Source organism: Podarcis erhardii, assembly GCF_964252035.2.
Source record: "Podarcis erhardii genome assembly, chromosome: 7".
In the NCBI taxonomy this organism is placed as follows: Eukaryota; Metazoa; Chordata; class Lepidosauria; order Squamata; family Lacertidae; genus Podarcis; species Podarcis erhardii.
Genome location: NC_138511.1, coordinates 53,017,701 through 53,036,454, shown reverse-complemented (window position 1 = coordinate 53,036,454; position 18,754 = coordinate 53,017,701). Strand labels below are relative to the sequence as shown.

The 18,754-nt window shown below is 43.5% G+C and overlaps 1 protein-coding gene and 1 long non-coding RNA gene across 3 annotated transcripts in view; both read right to left on the bottom strand.

Moving 5' to 3' along the window:
- Window positions 1-18,754, bottom strand: part of SMPD3 (sphingomyelin phosphodiesterase 3) — a 251,449-nt gene that overhangs the window by 133,718 nt on the left and 98,977 nt on the right. For both annotated transcript variants that reach the window (XR_014158881.1, XM_081871572.1), the window contains exons 4-7: window positions 14,576-14,651; window positions 7,963-8,118; window positions 4,760-4,849; window positions 4,096-4,159 (exon numbers count right to left, since the gene is read on the bottom strand). Coding sequence is in view for 1 of the 2 variants with exons in the window: in XM_081871572.1 (XP_081727698.1) it covers window positions 4,096-4,159; window positions 4,760-4,849; window positions 7,963-8,118; window positions 14,576-14,651 (386 nt within the window). In the remaining variant the exon portion in view is untranslated. The remainder of the gene's footprint in view (window positions 1-4,095; window positions 4,160-4,759; window positions 4,850-7,962; window positions 8,119-14,575; window positions 14,652-18,754) is intronic.
- LOC309347251 overlaps window positions 1-18,754 on the bottom strand; it is a 154,812-nt gene that overhangs the window by 56,157 nt on the left and 79,901 nt on the right. The gene's annotated exons all lie outside the window — the stretch shown is intronic.

The following is an 18,754-nucleotide window of genomic DNA, read 5'->3' as shown; positions in this document are numbered from 1 at the left end:
GCATATAAATACACATTACAATTCTCACACACCCAATATCAACAAATTATCTCATGTGCATTGTTGTTATTGTTATTCTAAAGTGCCTAATGTTTCCTGAGAACTGTACAATTCTTTAAAAATAAGATATAAGTTGGTCCATCTAGCTAGATTGTCTACACTGACTGACAGTCAGAAACCTGGTTTCAGGCATAAATCTTTCCCCATCCTACCATAGCTGTCAACCGTCCCTTATTTGGTGGGAAACTCCCTTATCCCAGCGCCGTTTCCCGCTGCTGTCCCGGATTGATGATGTCCCTTAAATTTCCTGGGTTTCAAAGGAAGCAGCTCCTCTCCCTCCCTCCCTGCCGGCCAGGGAGGAGGGAGGCTCCAACTGTGTTGCTTGGCTGCGTTGCTCACCCAATAAGGAGTCTAAGATCAAATGGGGGGTGGAGTTTGCATGCCTTGTGCTGATCAAATCGGCCGCGTTGCCTGGGGACTCGCCTTTGCTCAGCGCTTCCCAGCGGAGAGGTGACGGTGTTTTTCCTTGCTGCATCCCCTTTGCCAGGTTGCTGTGCTGTGGGAACCACCGCTTGAGGCTTTGTTTGGCTGCTGGTTGACTAAAATCCCTTATTTTGGCTGCTGATCCCTTATTTTCGAGGCTGCTGGTCCCTTATTTTCAAATCTGTAAGTTGACAGCTATGCATCCTACCTAGAGATAATAGGGATTGAACCTTGGACGTTCTGCATGCAAAGCAGATGTTCTGCCACTGAACTCTGATTCTTGTATCCTTGGACAATAAAGCAGGCCTCTCTTTGGCTGTCCAGTTCTGGAGGAAGGAGCAGTCAAAGCAGTGTACTTCCCTAGATGTTTACTCAGAAGTATCTCACTGAATGCAATGTGGTTTACTTCCAAGTAAGTGTGCATAGGATTATTGACAATTTGTGGTGAATCATGGGCTAATTCTTCAAATAGTAGTCTTGGACTGAAGATCCACAGTTGGCCTTTGTGAATAAGGCACACACCAAAATTACCAGACTATACCATCAATTATTTTGGAAATGAGAGAGATGAAATCTTGATTTTTCCACAGAAGAAAAGGAGACACCAGTTGTCAAGGCCTGTGGGTCCTTTTCAAGAAACTTAAAAGCATATGAAAATAATTGGTACAATTGATTCTTCTTACCCAGCCTTTATCAACCTTTAAAATGTAAAATCCAGTTTTAACATGTTCTGAAGTATTATCTCTGGAGATCTAAGTCAATTGACACTAGCTTGTTTCTGATTAATTTCAGTATCAAGGAATCAATACTTATCAATGATCCCTGGATGCAAATTTTTTTTAACTGCAAAGAGGGAGGTTCATTTCTATGAAGATGGTGGTTCAAATATGGACCGTTATATAATTAATTGTCTTCCAAAGTGCCACAGACAAGACATTCTTCAGACTGCTTAGGGGGAAAAACTCATGGAATTTTCATTTTTTTAATGAAAGAGCTGTGGCTCTGACAGAATTGACCTCTGTTGAAACACCAGCAGATTATCTCTGCTTCATAATAGCAACAATTTACCTTTGCACAATGAGTTACATGTGCTACCACAGTCCTATGCATTTAACTGAGAAGGGAGCACCAGACTGAAACTTTCTAGGGGGCCACCCAGGCTGGCTGCTTCAGTTCACATGTTGTTTTTGAAACTGCAAATTAGGTTAAGTTCTCCTTTAAATGCAAACTGAATTGAATTTCTCCCCCATCCATACTCAAATTACCACCCCCAGCTGCTTTTCTCCCCAGGACATAAAATATATGTGTCTACATATTTCCACTGAGATTTAAAATCTACCGATCTATTGATCTATTGACTGCCCTGCCTGTATTCCCCCCTTTTCTCCTCTAGAGGAAACAATCTTTGTTGGTCAGTCAACAGAAAGAAGCTTGGGTTCTGGATGCCACAGAGCTGAAAATTATGCCTATGGCACCCTGGAAGTGACACTTCCCACCTTTCAGTTTCTTGACTGCACTATGATGGCAGGTGAAGAGTTTCCCTTTCCTCATGAAGTTTGAAATCCAACCACACAATAAGAGGCACAGGGGTTTGCGGGTGCAGACAATTAGCTGACTGGCAGCACTCCACACTCCACTGTTGGGGGAAAGCTGCATCTTTACATGCCCCACATAATGTATGACTTTAGGTGTCGGGCAGGTGAGCATGGTTTTGGGGAAATGGCCTCATGGGCCAAATTAGGACCCCTGCCAGCCAGCCCCCATTAAGCCCATGGACCAGAGATTCCCCACTACTGGTTTATACTAACTGGCAGTGGCTCTCCAGGGTTTGGGGCGGGAGATCCCAGGGCAGAATTTGAGACCACCTACACACAAGGCAGATGATTTACCACTAAGTTAAGGCTGTTCTTCCCCACTGTATCCACTATAGTATGTATTAAAAGTAGCTGTAAAGTTCTCCAAAACCACCCTGTCACAAAAGTAACTCCATCTCTCTGATACCACTGAAAAATTATGTAGTTCAGAAAAGTGTGCCACTTCAATCTCAGTGACGTCTGCCATGATAATCAATATAAGGAACTGATAAATTGCCCTTTTGGTGCCAAAGATTGTCTGGGCTGATAGACTATAACCTGACTGTATACAACATTGTGACAGCTTTAGACCCGCAATAAAACTTGACTGATAAGCAGGTGACCGCCCCTTTGAATAGTGGATTGGTATTAAGTGAAAGAGACCAACAACCAATCCACCCTAGGCCTCTGAATATCTTAATTAAATGGCCGTTTCTTCACTAGTTGCCCTAACAGTATCCTATTAATCAAGTCAGAGGTGGAGGCACATTGTGACTAAGTAGCAACGGGGTTTATTGATCTTTTAAATAAGGAAATAGGTCCATGTAGTCACTCTTATTGATGTATTTAATAGTGCGGGCTTCTTAACTTTATTAATAGATTTCCAGAGGTTGGTGCTGGAAGTCTAATGGAAGCCTAATTTACTGGGCTCTTTCCAGAACTATTGATGCCAGTATAAATAGGGTGATAAATTAGTTTCTATAGCTTGGGCAAATTTTATTATTGAAGGATTTCCACAAGAGTCCATTCTAAACCTCATCTAGTTTGTCAATGACAATAGCAATTTCAGATGGGTATCATTTGCAAGCTCTTCAGCAAGTTTTCTTTTTAAAGATGACATTACAATTTGAGAGCTGCTTGACAACACATCAATTACGCATGGAGATTAAATGCCAATCAAACAAGGTGTCTTGAAAGACCAAGAGGAACTGGACTTAAAATAAACGAGAAGTTTGCTTTCAGAAGTGCTACAGACCACAAACTTTGTGAGTGCTTACTTTTTTGCCTTAGGGCCTGTGGAATTTTACTGCATTTGATTTTGGGGAGGAAAAAAAAAGGTCAGTTTGCACTGTGGCAAATCCTACATGCCAGAGTAGAACGGAAATGAGGTCTAGGCCCTCCAGTCTGGACCAACACAGGAAATGTTCACCCTGCCCTGGATTCAGCCCCAAATCAATCTGGAAGTGAGGGTAAAGGTAAAGGGATCCCTGACCATTAGGTCCAGTCATGGATGACTTTGGGGTTGCGACGCTCATCTCGCTTTATTGGCCGAGGAAGCCATTGTACAGCTTCCGGGTCATGTGGCCAGCATGACTAAGCTGCTTCTGGCAAACCAGAGCAGCGCACGGAAACACCGTTTACCTTCCTGCCAGAGCAGTACCTATTTATCTACTTGCACTTTGACGTGCTTTCAAACAGCTAGGTTGGCAGGAGCAGGGACCAAGCAATGGGAGCTCACCCCATTGCGGGGATTCGAACTGCTGACCTTCTGATCGGCAAGCCTTTTATTTCAGGGGGTACTCAAGGGTACGCAGTACCAGCACCTCTTTTTTTGTTGTTAAAAAGTGTGGCACTTACTGTAACAACTTCAGGGTGAGTACTGGAACCTACTGAGTGAGAGCGAAGAAAGAGACACTTTCTCCTCCCCACCACCACCACTGAAAACACTATTCAAAATATAAAAGCAATACTCATTGGTGGTGCAGATTTAAAAAGCAGCCACTATATTGTATAAGCAGAGAAACAAGGCGGTACTTACTTCTGCAGGTTATCTGCTGTGCACACTTCTTCATCGTATAGTCCTTCTGGATCTAACAAGGTTCCTAGGAAGAGAAAGGAACTCATGGGTCTCCTATCAACCTTGGCTTTCTCCCTAATGGATGTAGACCAGAGTCTGTATGCAGTACTGAGTTGCGTTGCTGCTTCCATATATGATGCCAGTTTTGAGGCAGGTAAAGGTGCAGCTGGGCCAGGAGGGGTTTTGAGGCAGGTAAAGGTGCAGCTGGGCCAGCTGGTTGGCAGCACCTGCCAAGCCCTGTGCACAGCTCTTTTCCACCATCTTTAGTCCCCTCTCCATCTGAAATGTCATGCCGCTCTTTAAAATTAAATACAATGATGGTTGGGGAAGATAAATAAAACCATTATTCGTGTTACACCGTGAGTGTGTGTTTTGATGTTTTCTTAATCTTCTTAAGCATATTTTATACAACAGCAGAGCAGCTTGTCAAATTCTGAAGGCTGAAACAAAAACCGCTGAGAACTATGTGAATGGGTTGTGAATTGAACTGAAATGGAAATTCTTTCCTTTCCAGAGGAAATGAACTAATTCCTTTTTGGAGGGGGTGAAATGGAACAGATTAATGAGCTCCCCGCCCCAAGCACTGCTCCCAACCCAAGCCCAAGGCCATGGCAGCATCCCTTACCAATTGCCCATGATTTGTCCTCCCCTGGACCAAGCCGGCATGGGTCCTTGTAGCGCGTAAACAAGGAATGCTGCTGCTCCAGCTTGTCATCTGTAGCGAGAACACAAAGGACCAAGAATAAGGACATCAGTGGCATGCGAAGAAAGGCAAGGGCAGGGGGAGGCAGGGTTGAGCAACCTGCAGCCCTCCTGATGTTGCTGGATTGCAACTCCCAGCAGCCCCAGCCAGCTCAGGCAATGGTCAGGGAATAAAATCTAGAGGCCACAGCTTGAGAAACCAGAAGCCACGCAGTGGGCATTCCTCACTCATCCTGGATTTATATTGCATTGCATTTACTTGGGGCTGCCCTATGTCTGGATTTTCCTGTACATCACTGGGATTTCAAAGGCGGAAGGGCAATTTCCGAACTGCAGCATTTTGTCCTGGATCTTAGGCAAGTCAATCTAAAATTGGGGGTTGGGGGGGGTTGGGTGTTTTTGTTTAAAAGAAAGTTCAACAACTTTCTGGTCTTCCTAAAAAAACCTCACCAATTTTGGGAATTTCCTTTTAAAAAAGCTCAACAATTTCAGTGGTTTCCTTTAAAAAAGCTTGGGTGTCCTGGTTTTTGCTTTTTGAAATATGGCAACCCTAACTTAGTTCCATGCCACTTAATACCAAGGCAGCCTCTAAGCAATTCATTAAAACATGGAAGAGTTGTATCCAACTAAGTTTTATGCAGAGTAAGCCCATTGAAATTAATGGACCTGCACTAGGTCTACTCCAAGTATGACTAGCAATGGATAAAGCCCACACTATACACTTTTCTTTTCCTCTTCCTTACTCCCATGTAGATCTCTCTAGACCTGTCAATTATTCCTTGGGGTTGGACTGATTTTTAGATTGGCTAAGGCAGGCATCTAATTCAAGCAGTCAAATATGGTGAATTTTCTATTTTATTGCTGCAGTTTGCTGGGGAGGAGGAATTATTTGGAAATGCCATTTGAAGGCATTAAAATTGTCTTGTTAAGTTTTGGGCAATTGTTTATTATTTATTCATTATTAAATTTCTATACCGTCTTTCATCTAAAGATCACAGGGCAGTTTCCAATATAAAAACACAAAAATACATACAATGAAAACAATACACACACATACATACAAACACACACACAAGTCCCTGATTAAAAGGCCATAGATTGGTTAACTAGCTAGAGGCCTGGGGGGAAAGGAATGTTTTTGCCTGGCACCTAAAGATATGTGGTGAAGGTGCCAGAGCATTCCACAAATGATGAGCTACTGCAAAAAAGGCCCGTTCTCATGTTGCCGCCCTCTGGACCTCTCGCGGAGGAGGCACATGAAGAAGGGCCTCAGACGATGATTGTAGGGTCCAGGTCAGCTCATATGGGGAGAGGTTTATGCAGTTAAACTTTTTCATTCCATTCTGCTTTAGAGCTAACCCTGTGCAAACACCTGAAACCTATGATGCCTCTTAATCATTTTTCTGCAACTCTCCTGAAAGAAAAGAAAAAAGAATTTCTTTTTGCTTCTCCTGGGGGAATCCCACAAGTGGCTGCCACCGGCACTAATGATGTCATTTGTCACTGTCTATTGTCAAGGCAACACAATCCATAAATGCGAGGCTTTTAAAAAGCGGTAAGGAAAAGAAGAAAGAAGCCAAACTGCTAAAAATAAAACAGTGCTTTGAAGGTTATGCCGATCAGATCATCTGGCCAGGGTTCACACTTCTGCATCTTACTTTATAGAGCAGTGACCTGATTTGCATCCAGGTATCTAAGGGTGGGGCCAAAAAAAAAAGGTTGCCAAAAAGTAGCTCTTTCAGTCTCATGCCAGTTTATTATTGCCCATTTCATAGGTCCATCACAGGCACTGACTCCTAAGGGCTGAGGCAGTCTTGGTCCCCTGAATGTATTTTTTTTTTTTTAGGGGGCCTGGCCCCCTCAATGCTCAGAGGACATTTGGCTTTGCCCTCTGGCTCCTTGCAACATTATGTTGGGCCACCTAAAAAATATGGATAAGCTGGCGCCTCTGTTGTCCATCAGGGCTGCTAGCAATGATACCAGAGGCTATAAATGGCTTCTAGGGATGGGGGAGATTTTTTGTTCAGTTCACGTTTAAAGGAAATTTGCACTTTCCAAAACAATATGTGAGCTGAAACACAGCACTCCTTCAAAATTTTCACATCATCCAATTTTGTTCTCATCTTGCCTTGGAAACAGCAAATGTGGCAAGTTGGCCATGAAATGAGAACGGAATCAAATTTCTCTCCATCTCTATTACCAGCTACACTGATGCGAATCTTTGTAAATCTCAGTAAGCTAAAAATTTCTCCAAAAAGAGATTTCTAGGAAAACATTTGGAGAATTTCACCCTTTGGATATCCAGTGAAATCCACACACTCCCCATTTTGCTGCCTGCAAAGAGCATGGTGAATTTTAAAAGGCCTGCCCAGTCCTTGCAGTAGCCTAGCTTCTGTTTATTGATTTGGCCATTTATGTCTGTCTTTCTATGATAAAGTCAAGTGGAAGGTGGTTCACAAAGAAAAAACGCAGCACAACTAAATTAAAAGCAAACTGAAGAACAGAATGAGCAGCAATAAATCAGCATCATTTCACATTATCTCTCTGTTTATTTTAATAAATTAACCCCATTTATTAAAAAGCATCGCTTTCTCCAGTGATTCATTATAACTCTACTTCACCCTTGTTTATCCCAGTACATTGTCATGAACTTCACACTAGGAAGGAGAGCAGGGAATTATTAGGAAAAAAGGATGGTGATGAAGAAGAGGAGGGTAAGGACCAGTGGGGTTCCAGGCACAACACAGTGTTGGCCAATGAAGGCTGGTCCATTAGGATGAATGGGGCACTGCCCCACCAACCTTGGTCTATCACCAGCCAGCCTAACCCTGTCTGCCTTCTTACAGTCCAGGGGGTGACACTAGCTGCCAGCTTTGCTCTCCTTAATCTCAGTGTTGTCTTTAGCAGGGAGGAGGATAGGGGTAAAAGTAAAATTCCTCTGCCTGCCACTGGCTCTGGATTTATCTTTACTGTATTTCTCTGTCCTTTGCCCCACCAGTCCCAATGGACACCAACCACCACGGGCAGAGGTGGATTTAGGGCAGTGTAACCAGCACTGTTGTGCTGTGCACCGAGCCTAGGGCTTAGCAGCTTAAAATACATCAAGCAAATAAGTGGCCGTCTCACCTGATGAACAATTGTCAAAGTTGAGATCTCCACAGAGTACATCAAATGCCACCAGCTCCTCTGGATTGGCTGTGCTGGAGGAGGAGGTAGATTTTCTGAAATCAGCCAGCCAATCCTGAAGCAGATCCAGTTGTTCGCATCGAACAGTACTGTCCCCTGCAGAAAGCACAAAACAAGGGTTCTGGAGCAAATTCAAATTTCATTGTATTTATTGTGGTGGTATCTTAAGCTACTAGACCATAAGATGCATGGTCTATTATTTTATTATTTTATTATTTATTCTATTATTTTAGAATAAACATGTTGGAGTTCCTTCAAATGTAAAGAGTTGGTTTTTTTTAAGGAGTAGAAGAATGTGAGTATTGTGTAGAACAGGAATGGGAACCTATGACCCTCGAGAGGTTGTTGACCATTGTTCATTCTTCCTGAGGCTGAGGGAAGCTGGTCCAACATCTCCTGAACAGACACGGATTTCCCATCCCTGGAGTAGAATGTGGATTTAAAAGCATTTTCAATGAAAGACAATCGGCAAACTTTCTGTTTCTTTATTTTAAATACTTCTTACCCATTCTAGATGAGCCAGATGGACCAATGGTTTAACTCAGTATAAGACAGCTTCCTACATCTGATCATGGGATTAAGGTGGCAACTTTGTTGGGTAGGACTAAAGAGCTCACTGGTGGAGCATCTGCACATGGTCCCAGGTTCAGTCCCTGGCACCTCCAAGTAGGGATGAGAGAGACTCCTGCCTGAAAATCCTGGAGAGCTGCTGCCAGTCAGTGTAGACAATACTGAGATATTTGGACCAATGATCTGACTCAGTATAAAGCAGCTTCCCATGTTTCCGAGGGCTCAGTCAACTGCTCCTTTTGTTTGTACAAAAGAATGAAAGTACTCCACACAACATAAGGAACACAGGAACCTGCTTATATGGGACCAGGCCATTGGTCCTATGCTGACTGGCAAGATTTCTCTACTTCTATCAGGAGAAGTTGGGGATTAAACCTGGGACCTTCTGTTTGCAAATCAGGTGCACTCCCAAAAGGGTTGGGGAGAAAGTCGTTTTGGTTACGCAGCTATAAATGGAAACTGAGCACCTACACTTGGCGGCGGCAGCATTCCATGCAGTGGAAAGGGGCAGGGGGAGATGTCACATATGCCTTTGTTTATCTAGTGAGGTCCAACTGATACTCTCCAAGGGCTCTGCCAGGTTTGCATCATCAGGTAGCTGCCCCTCACTTTTGCAATTTGATTTATGGCACAGTGTGTCTGTGTGATGCACAAGCCATAAACGTCCTTGCTTGACTTCCTTACCTCATCCATCATTCACACCATTCTGTTCAAAGATAATTTGGAGCTGGCTTGGAAATTTCCCTTTTGAATCACCAATAACAGCACGCATGTATGCGACATGCTATATATGTTTTCATTAGCTCAGGCTGAACCGCTTCCCATCTAGTGTTTTCAGTTATTCAATATCTGTCGGCTGGTTTTAGGCAAGGAAAAAAATATAGATCTACAAAATTTGTGACTGAAGGCACAAGGGGGTATTGAATGAGTAACTTTTAGCTACCCAGTGTGTCATGTGCCTTATTTGCTGAGCCAGCAGGACAACTCTCCACAAGAGGAAGCCACCGACTACTATTTCCTGCTCTTGGGTTCTCCCAACTGCAGACAATCAGAAGGAGGTACTGCTGCTCAATGATTTAGAGCAGGCTTCCTTAACCTTGGCCCTCCAGATGTTTTTGGCCTACAACTCCCATGATCCCTAGCTAGCAGGACCAGTGGTCAGGGATGATGGGAATTGTAGTCTCAAAACATCTGGAGGGCCGAGGTTGAAGAAGCCTGATTTAGAGATTGTGAAGTGACACAAGGGGCAATGGGATTTGCCCTGACTTAAAAAATCCAACTCCAGCCTGGATCTACAACTTGAGAAACAACATGTCTCTTGAGTAAAGGCCAAATTGCTAGCAGACAAAGTTGGTTACTCAAACGTTAAGGCCTCCAAGTTAAATGGGACTTGCTTCCTCAAAAGTGTGGATTGGATTCTGAGAGCCCTGACACTCTCAGTGGAAAATGGTCTTTTTAATTTTTGAGTTGCTGTGTTGTTGTCTGGTTTTATTTTATTTTTTAATCTGAACACGCAGTGTTAGTGCTAAACATTGTAGGAGTGATTTTTAAAATTCATATCTACAACTCAAGCAGCAAATCAAAAGAAGTCACTGTGAAGAATGCAACAGATCACTTTTGAATCAAGCATAATTGAATGAGGCAGAGGGTTGGGGTGGATTTCCCAGTTCTGATTTGTAAGTTTCCACCAGACTGGCTGTAACCAACATCCTGCTCTGGTTTTCTTTCTGATTTCCAGTGGATAATTCCTATAGATTATTTTGTGGTATTTTTGCTTATTTATTCAAAAGAAAGAAACATCTATTCTATTTACTTGATCTTTCTTATTGAAATGAAATGTTTTCATGCCGCTCGGTTAGTTAATTGCATATCATGTTCTTATTGTTGCAGGATTTCATTTGACAGGGTTTCTTGCCCTGCAAGGCTGTATAAAAATACTGGGTGGTGTTAAACTAAGTTTTACTCAGAGCAGACCAACTAAAACAAATGGGCCTAACTTAATGTTCATTAATGTCAATCGGTCTACTCTGAGTAAAACTTACTTGACCCGTATCCACTTAAATAAAATAAAATATTAAATGCGTATGAGTGGAGTTTGTTCTTTTGCTCTATGCTGGGAGCTTTTTGTCACCCCCTTTATTTAAAGCATGTGGTTTGTGTGGTAGAGATTTATACTTATGGTTTGCACTTAAAGGGGAATCAACCAGATTCACACTTTCTAAAACAATCCGCAAACATAGCCATCCTTCAAAATTCACATTTATCTGAATTTTGCAATACAGTTCTCCAACCGAGTGCACAAAAAATGCATTAGCTGGTAAGAAATGAGCATAAAAATACATGCTAATGACAATAACATACAAAATTGCATTTTATTAGGGGAAATTACTTTGCAGAAATGTGTATATCAAGGGAAAATTGTTTGGATTTGATATCCCGCTTTATCACTACCCTTAGGAGTCTCAAAGCGGCTAACATTCTCCTTTCCCTTCCTCCCCCACAACAAACACCCTGTGAGGTGAGTGGGGCTGTGAGACTTCAGAGAAGTGTGACTGGCCCAAGGTCACCCAGCAGCTGCATGTGGAGGAGCGGAGATGCAAACCCGATTCCTTAGATTACGAGTCCACCGCTCTTAACCACTACACCACACTGGCTCTCTAAGGATCTAAGGATTTTAGGGGGGGGGAGCAAATTGATGTGGAAATGTGGACAATGGAATTTCATTTTGGGAAAATGAGAAACTGTAATGGACAGATTTTCTCATTGTTGGTGGTGGGTCTTCCCCCTGCTCATGATTTTCAATTCAAAATCACCTCCGACACATTTTCTCAGTTAAGAGCAGCTCTAAGGAGATTATCCATAAGGGCCGACAAAGGGTCTCCACTTCTGCTTTAAGTGCTGACTCCACTGTCCCCAACACTATTCTTCAGCTACTTCTTTTTCAGGAAGTACAGCTCCTGCTTCCCAAATTGCAGCACCGGTGCATCTGCCAACTTGAGCTGTTGCAGGTACACCTCTGAATTCTAAACTGGAGCCAGGCTTACTTTCAGCAACCATCAATTTGTATGTTTCAAAACATTTCCAAATAGGCTTTCTTTGACAAAAACACATCCCAGACCAGCACCTTTTATGTGGCTCAAGCTTCCCTTTTCTGCCATCATGTTCCATCCCTCATTTTTTAGAAACACAAGAAATGTTTTGGATGAGATAACCGGCACAGCCAAAGAAACTCCACTGTTATGAACTCAGGTCATTCTGTTTTGTTCCATAAATGAACAGAGATTTATTGAAGGACATCTAAGCTTTTAAAACCTAAGCTCTCTTGTATTTGAATACAGTGTGATAGATAAGCCGGGAAATATGAAGCAAACATACGAAAGACAAACAGGAAAGGAACTTGGAAGCCTTAAAGGGAGACATTCTGATGGGGCAAAGGGGGATTATTCCAGTCCTCTCTCGCCATGCTCCTTCTTTGCCTTAAATCTCAGTGAGATGGTCCAAGAGTAAATCCACTAGAATTTGGCAGGGGGTGCAGGGGGTGGGGAATAGTATGAAGGAACTGTACAAGCACTGCACAAATAGCCATAATATCACATCTGGGTATTATTATTACTACATTTGTTTCAATACTTTCATACTTTAAGGTTGAATACCACTGTTTCAATGTGTCTCCAATGGCTACCAGCCATGATGGCAAGGTTCTCCCTCCATCGATGGTGGCAGTATGCCTCTGAAAGTCAATTGCTGGGAATCACAAGTGCTCAGAGTACTGTTGCATTCAGGTCCTGCTTTTGGGCTTCCCATTAGGGCACTTGATTGGCCACAGTGAGAGCAGGGTGATGGATCGAATGGGGCATTGGCCCAATATAGAGAAGGTACCAAACTGATACATCCCTGCTACAAAAGAAGTGTATTGAGAAGACAACAAAACCAGAGTCTGTTTCACGTCATGAATAAGATCAGCAAAATGAAGAGTAGAATTGGATCAAAAATATATTGGGAGGCTATTACTTATTGGGCACTGTGGTCTAAACCACTGAGCCCATTGGGCTTGCTGATCAGAAGGTCAATCTAGCAGTTCGAAAGCATACCAGTGCAAATAGATAAATAGGTACTGCTGTGGCGGGAATGTAAACGGCATTTCTGTGTGCTCTGGTTTCCTGCTGTGACCTGCTGTGCCAGAAGCGGTTTAGTCATGCTGGCCACATTACCCAGAAAGCTGTCTGTGGACAAATGCCCTCGGCCTGAAAGTGAGATGAGTGCCACAACCCCATAGTCACCTTTGACTGAACTTGACTGTCCAGGGGTCCTTTATCTCCTCTTTTGACCCAAGAACCACATTCAACCTTTGTACCCCAAAGTTGATATTGTTAACATGTCCATTCCAACACATCACTCTTTTGTATCAGCTCTTTACAAAACAAAGTCTAGAATGTTCAATCTCCATTGTTGTATATACAGGAGAAATATTTTTACAAAGAGTCCTAGACTTCTGCTAACAGTTTATGCTGGGAGAGGAAAGGTTGACAAGTTGAATTTATTTGATCGCTATAAAGAGACTTGGTCTATAAGGTGTTTCCCACCAATGCCACCGTTCCTTGTAGAAGTTAGGTGGCAGCAGGGAGGGCAAAGCTTTTAAATTTATAGGCTAACCCCAAAGCTTTACCAGATGACATAATGTTTATCTTGAGATAAGATTTAAATAATATTTGGATTATCAACCATTACGCAGATTGGCTGAGGATGGCAAGTTTATTTGCTGACATGAGGTTGGTAGAGAAACAAAGTTGCCCTGGTCTCTTTCTGGATACTCTCAGGTGGCCATGAAATGACTCAACATGGTGGTTTTCACCGTCCACATCATAAACTGATTTTTTTTACAGTTGTATTGTGCTGGAGATTTACGTGAAAGAAGGTAATGGGAAAGATCCAGTAAACAGTGGAAGGAGAGGCCAAGGAGAGTTCAGTAAACCATGTTTCACATGGAGTGAATCACACCACAATACAAGCTCCTTTGTGCTGGCTTGGGGGTAGTTGGATTGGATGGAGGTGTCCCTTCACTGAGCTCCCCCAGCTTCTGCCAGCCTCTGTCCAATGTCACTCCGCCAGCATGTTGCTTACTATTCTGCCTGTAATGTATGGGACATCAGGATCTGGGGACAGAGGGGCACAGCAGGCCCGGGATCTGCTGGGAACTCAAGGCAGACCGACTACCACCCCATGACAGCAACTAGACCCAATTTGGGCCCAACTCCTGTGCCAACTCTAGGTTGGTGCAGAGATTTGCAAGCTTCCCAGCTTCTGCTCCAACCAGCACATAGGAGCCAATTCCTAGGGGCAGAGGTCCTTCTGGTCCCCCAATAAATTATTTGAGGGGGCTGAGCACCCCCAAAGTTGATGGGCATTGCCCTTCAAATGATGTGTGTGCACCATGTCTTGTGATCAAATATGTGGGGTGGGGCTTACCTCCCCCCAAATTTTATTCATGTTGGTACCCTTGAGCTACCAGCATGAGCAACAGATGTGGTAGCCTCTGTCTATTTCTAGTTTATGACACTTTTGCATCTACTCACTCGTATGTCTCTCCAATCCTTCATCTATCAATATGTTTTTAAGCCCTCACAGAAATTTGTATTTAAATTTGTATTTTCAATCTATTTTCTTTTAAAATTCATTTCTAAATGTGTTTCCTCTCTAATTCCCACCCTGCTTGAAGCCAGCATTTCAGCACCTGGCCCTCTCTCGATGGATCTTAGGCTTCCAATAGACCTTGCAGACCTGATGTCTGTCTGTTTGCCCTGGCTCTGCAGAATACTTAGGTTAATGTACAACCCTTCCCTGTCTGCAACATTTTCAGCTGAGATGGTTAAAGTACTGACAAGAGACCATTGAGAAGAGAATAGCCAAACCCACTCTTTCTATCTCTATTCTACAATAAGTAGCAAAAGAAGCGAAACAAAAGGGATAGCAATCTGTACGGTACCTGCCAGAGCTTGCAAGTGAGTGCAGGAAATGTATCCCACAATTCTTTGGTCCTGAGGTGTACTTCCCACTTGCACCTGGAAGGAAAATAAGAGAGGAACAGAAGGGTTAATGGACAACCATCAGGCCTTTCAGGATCAAAACCCATTAACTGCAGATAAAACATGAGAACTATTTTTTTTTGTAGCAAAGGTCTCAGGTAAGCATAACTGTTCTCAGAGTAGAAGAGGCACTGGTTGTTCTTCTTGGGGGGTTTTAGGTGCATTTTGCAACATGCCCTTGATGCAATAATAGTGCATTGGTGATAGCTTTATACGAGACCATCCACATATCATACTGCTTTATTACTTGTATTGTGATGCTTCCCCAATGTTACAACACAAATACCATCTGGAGGGGCACCCTTGCACTATAGTGCAACGAAAAGAGAAGAAAATCCAGAACGCAGACACACACACAGCTCTCCTCTTTGCCAGAGGGGAGCCTGAGAGCCCATTTTCAGTGGGAGCATGAGAAGAGGACAATAGGTGAACCTTAAATGAACTTCATGAAGGACTCCTAGCCATGGTCTTGCTTTTGGACCAGAGGAGGCACCTGAGACCAGGATGCTGAACTAGATGGGCTTTTGGCCTGATCCAGCAGCAGGGCTCTGTTCAGGTATTGTTGTTTTATTGCTATGGCCGATGGCTGACGCAAATAAAGATTCATTCATTCATTCATTCATTCATTCATTGTTTTCAGATAATTATCTTCTTAACATTTGGCTTGACATTTCTTTCCTATGGTTCCGGGTTTGATCCTGCATTATGACTTCCTTACCACTGAGTATCTTTGACTACAGTGATACCTTGGTTTTCGTACCTAATCGGTTCTGGAAGTCCTTTTGACTCCTGAAACTGTTTGAAAACCAAGGTGCGGCTTCTGATTGGCTGCAGGAGCTTCCTGCACGTAAGCAGAAGCCGTGTCAGACGTTTGGCTTCCAAAAAACGTTCACAAACCGGAACACTTACTTCCGGGTTTGTGGTGTTTGGGAGCCGATTTGTTCAGGAGCCAAGCCATTCGAGAACCAAGGTACCACTGTATATACTTTAAAGGATTTCTGTTGAGTGGCAAAGCATCTATAATCCACCTTTTCATGCAGGAACCAAACAGGCAACATGTCGTGTTTGATGAACTCTCCTGCAAAGGCACCTCACTCAATCATTCATTTCAAGGTTTGCTGCAGGGTTGAAAGTAGCTGCATTCTATCTTCACTCTTAATCAGTTGCTGGACATCACAAAGGGGGGGAGGGGTGTTGCTATTGCTCTTCTGCATGTGGGCATCCCATAATGGACATCTGGTTGGCCCCCTTGGGAACAGGATGCTGGAGTAAATGAGCCTGATCCAGCAGGGTTCTTCTTATGTTCTTACGGTTCTGTGATGGCAGGAAGACTACCATTTTCTCTCTCTACTCCCTGACAACCCTTTTCTGTTCCTCTAGCAGGGTGAAACTTGCACCAATCTTGTGCCTGCTCTGACTTCATTATCCAGGCTCCCCTTGTGCCCAACAAGTCAGGCATATTATACTACCCAAAGGGTCGGGGGGGGGGAGCCTTTGGAAGTGATGTTGCCAGAAGGCACGTCTCACATTTGCTCTTGATTTCAAGTTGATCTTTCACTGGGGAACAATGAGATGGACAGAAATGTTGGTAGAGCCTACAATCAATCAGTAACCTCAACAAGGAGCGTAACTTTGCAGGCTTAGTCACCACCCTCCCAATAAGACCATTAATTCTAGAGTCTAAAATTACCCAATTGCACTGCCTCCTCTTGCCCCAAGTGAGATTTGTAGGCCCTTACGCAGACAAGGACAAGGGGGAAGCAATTGTGGGCACTGGCGTTGATAAGGCGACCTCTGGAGCAACTGAAAGCGATGTGAAGATTTATTTCCCCTTTTACTTCTACATTTTTGCATTGTTCTCAGGCACAAATGGGTCCTATTGGGAAGTGCATTTTAGGAAGCATGGGCAGCCAGTGAAGCTATAAACAGCTGTCCAGAGAGCATGGTTCCCCCCCCCTGAAGTTAAAGGACAAATACACACCCAGCCCTCACCAGACTTGTAAAATTAAGGCAGGTTCTGTGCCAAAATCCTACACCCCAGAGGATTTCTTTTCTCTGCCCCTCGCAAAAGAGGCAGAAAAACTACAGCTTTTTTCACAGGGCTGGGTCGCAGTTCTTGAAAAGTGTGAGCAGCCTTCTGCCCAGCACAACATGATATGCTGCCCAGCAATCACCAGTGAGAGTGTCTCTTTCAGGGCTGTCCATTGGGGAGGTTTTTCTCAGGGCCACAACGGATGAAGAAAGTGGCACCCCTTCCTTAGGTGCACTTGCAATGAAAATTGGGTCCCTCTGCACCTAACAATTTCCTTTTGTAAAAGGATGCAAATGATTTCCTCCGAATTCTAGCCCTGAGAATCACAAGGGAGGGCTGTTGCTCTCTGCTCCTGCTTGCGGAATTCCTGCTGAAGCATTTGTTTGGCCACCATACGAGCATGATGCTGGACTGTGATGGGCCAGACCTGACAGGACTTTGCTTTTTTATGTTTTATCCCTTAGAGCCTCATTTTCTTATGTATTTTAACCCTCTGGTAGGCATTTAGTTAGTGACTACAGAATGCTAGTAAATCATATGCAATACATTTTCAAAAACAGACTTTCCACCTTGCCTCTTGCTAAGCTGAGAACACAGGTGCTGCCTTTCAAGGACACTTGAGGGCAAGACAAAAAGGCACATTCTCCTCAAAGCTTTGGAAATGCATTTTCTTCTCTCCGATGTGCTGACTGCCTGCTGCATATTTGGCTTCAAACTGGGGTCGAACAAGATTTACAGAAATCCCTTTTTATGAGTTGGCATTCTTGCCCTCTTGCCTGCAGAGATTTATTGTACTTTACAAAGCAGCTATGCTATGTTAATATATTATTTAAGCACGCTAAAACAGAATTAAATGTAAGTATGAAATGTTAATGGAACTAGCTCTAATCACTCGCTGGTTCCTTCCATCCACCCTCACTGCTTGGAGTGCCTGGTGGCATAACACAGCAACTTGTGGAACTCTCTGCCACAAGATGTGGAGTAAGCTACTATCTTAGATGGCTTTAAAAAGAAAAATATTGGCTTGCCAAAAACTAAATGCCATTGCACACAAATATTGTAGAGTTGTCCATTTTGGTCTAACCCATAGCTATCCCTTTAAAAGCACACCATGGTCCAGCAATCAGCAGGTGATGATTTAAGCAGAGGGGGGAACCCTTTTCAGCCCAAGATTCCATTCTGGGCAACTGTTTCCAGGGCCACATATCAGTGGGGGGTGGGACCAGAGGCAAAAGTGGGCAGAGCAACTAATGCAAATTCTACCCTTATACGGTAAGCTAATTTCTACACACTCTCACAAGTGCCTCTTTTCCTGCAAGCAAGCAAACAAGCGGCACTATAAGAGTTCAAGGGCACATTCCAGTAAGTCAAAAATACTCTGGGTGTGAAGCAAAGCCAGCAAGGGAGTGTGGCCTTGGCAAACTACAGAGGGCCAGATAGGGAGGACTGGAGGGCTGCATTCAGCCCCCAGGCCTGATGTTCCCCACCAGATTTAAGCTCTGTGCAAAAGAATTTCACCTGCAGGTTTTAGCAGACAAGACACATCTGTTTAAAGGTAGAGGAGCAAGGCAGTTTGTTTTTTTCCTGGTCATTTGGCAGGACTACAGTCACTGAAATAATTGGGCATCAAATGCAGATGCTAAAGAAATACAAGGCAAAATGTTTGTGTTAATAGTGCTCCAGTTCAGGGTTCCAGCAGGCCTTGCTGGCTGTGCTCTTGTCCATGATACTCCATTCCATTCTGTTCTCCCCAAGCTTCCTTCTCAACCTTCCAGCATTCAGTCAGCATTCAGTGTGGCCAGGAAGCACCCTCTTCTTGAATGGTCTCTTTAAATTTTAAGGTTCATTCTTGTTCCACAAGATGTGTATTTCTTTAAAGGCCAGAGCAAATAACGTGACCTAGTTTTACAGCTGTGAAGCAGTATAGCAGGTGCTGTTAAGCTGTGGCAATTAAGCTGTTGGGTATGGTATATAAAGAGCAGCATGGAGCTCTCTCAATACCCTGGTGGATGGGTTATTGATATATTGTAATTTAGTGCAAAAGGAG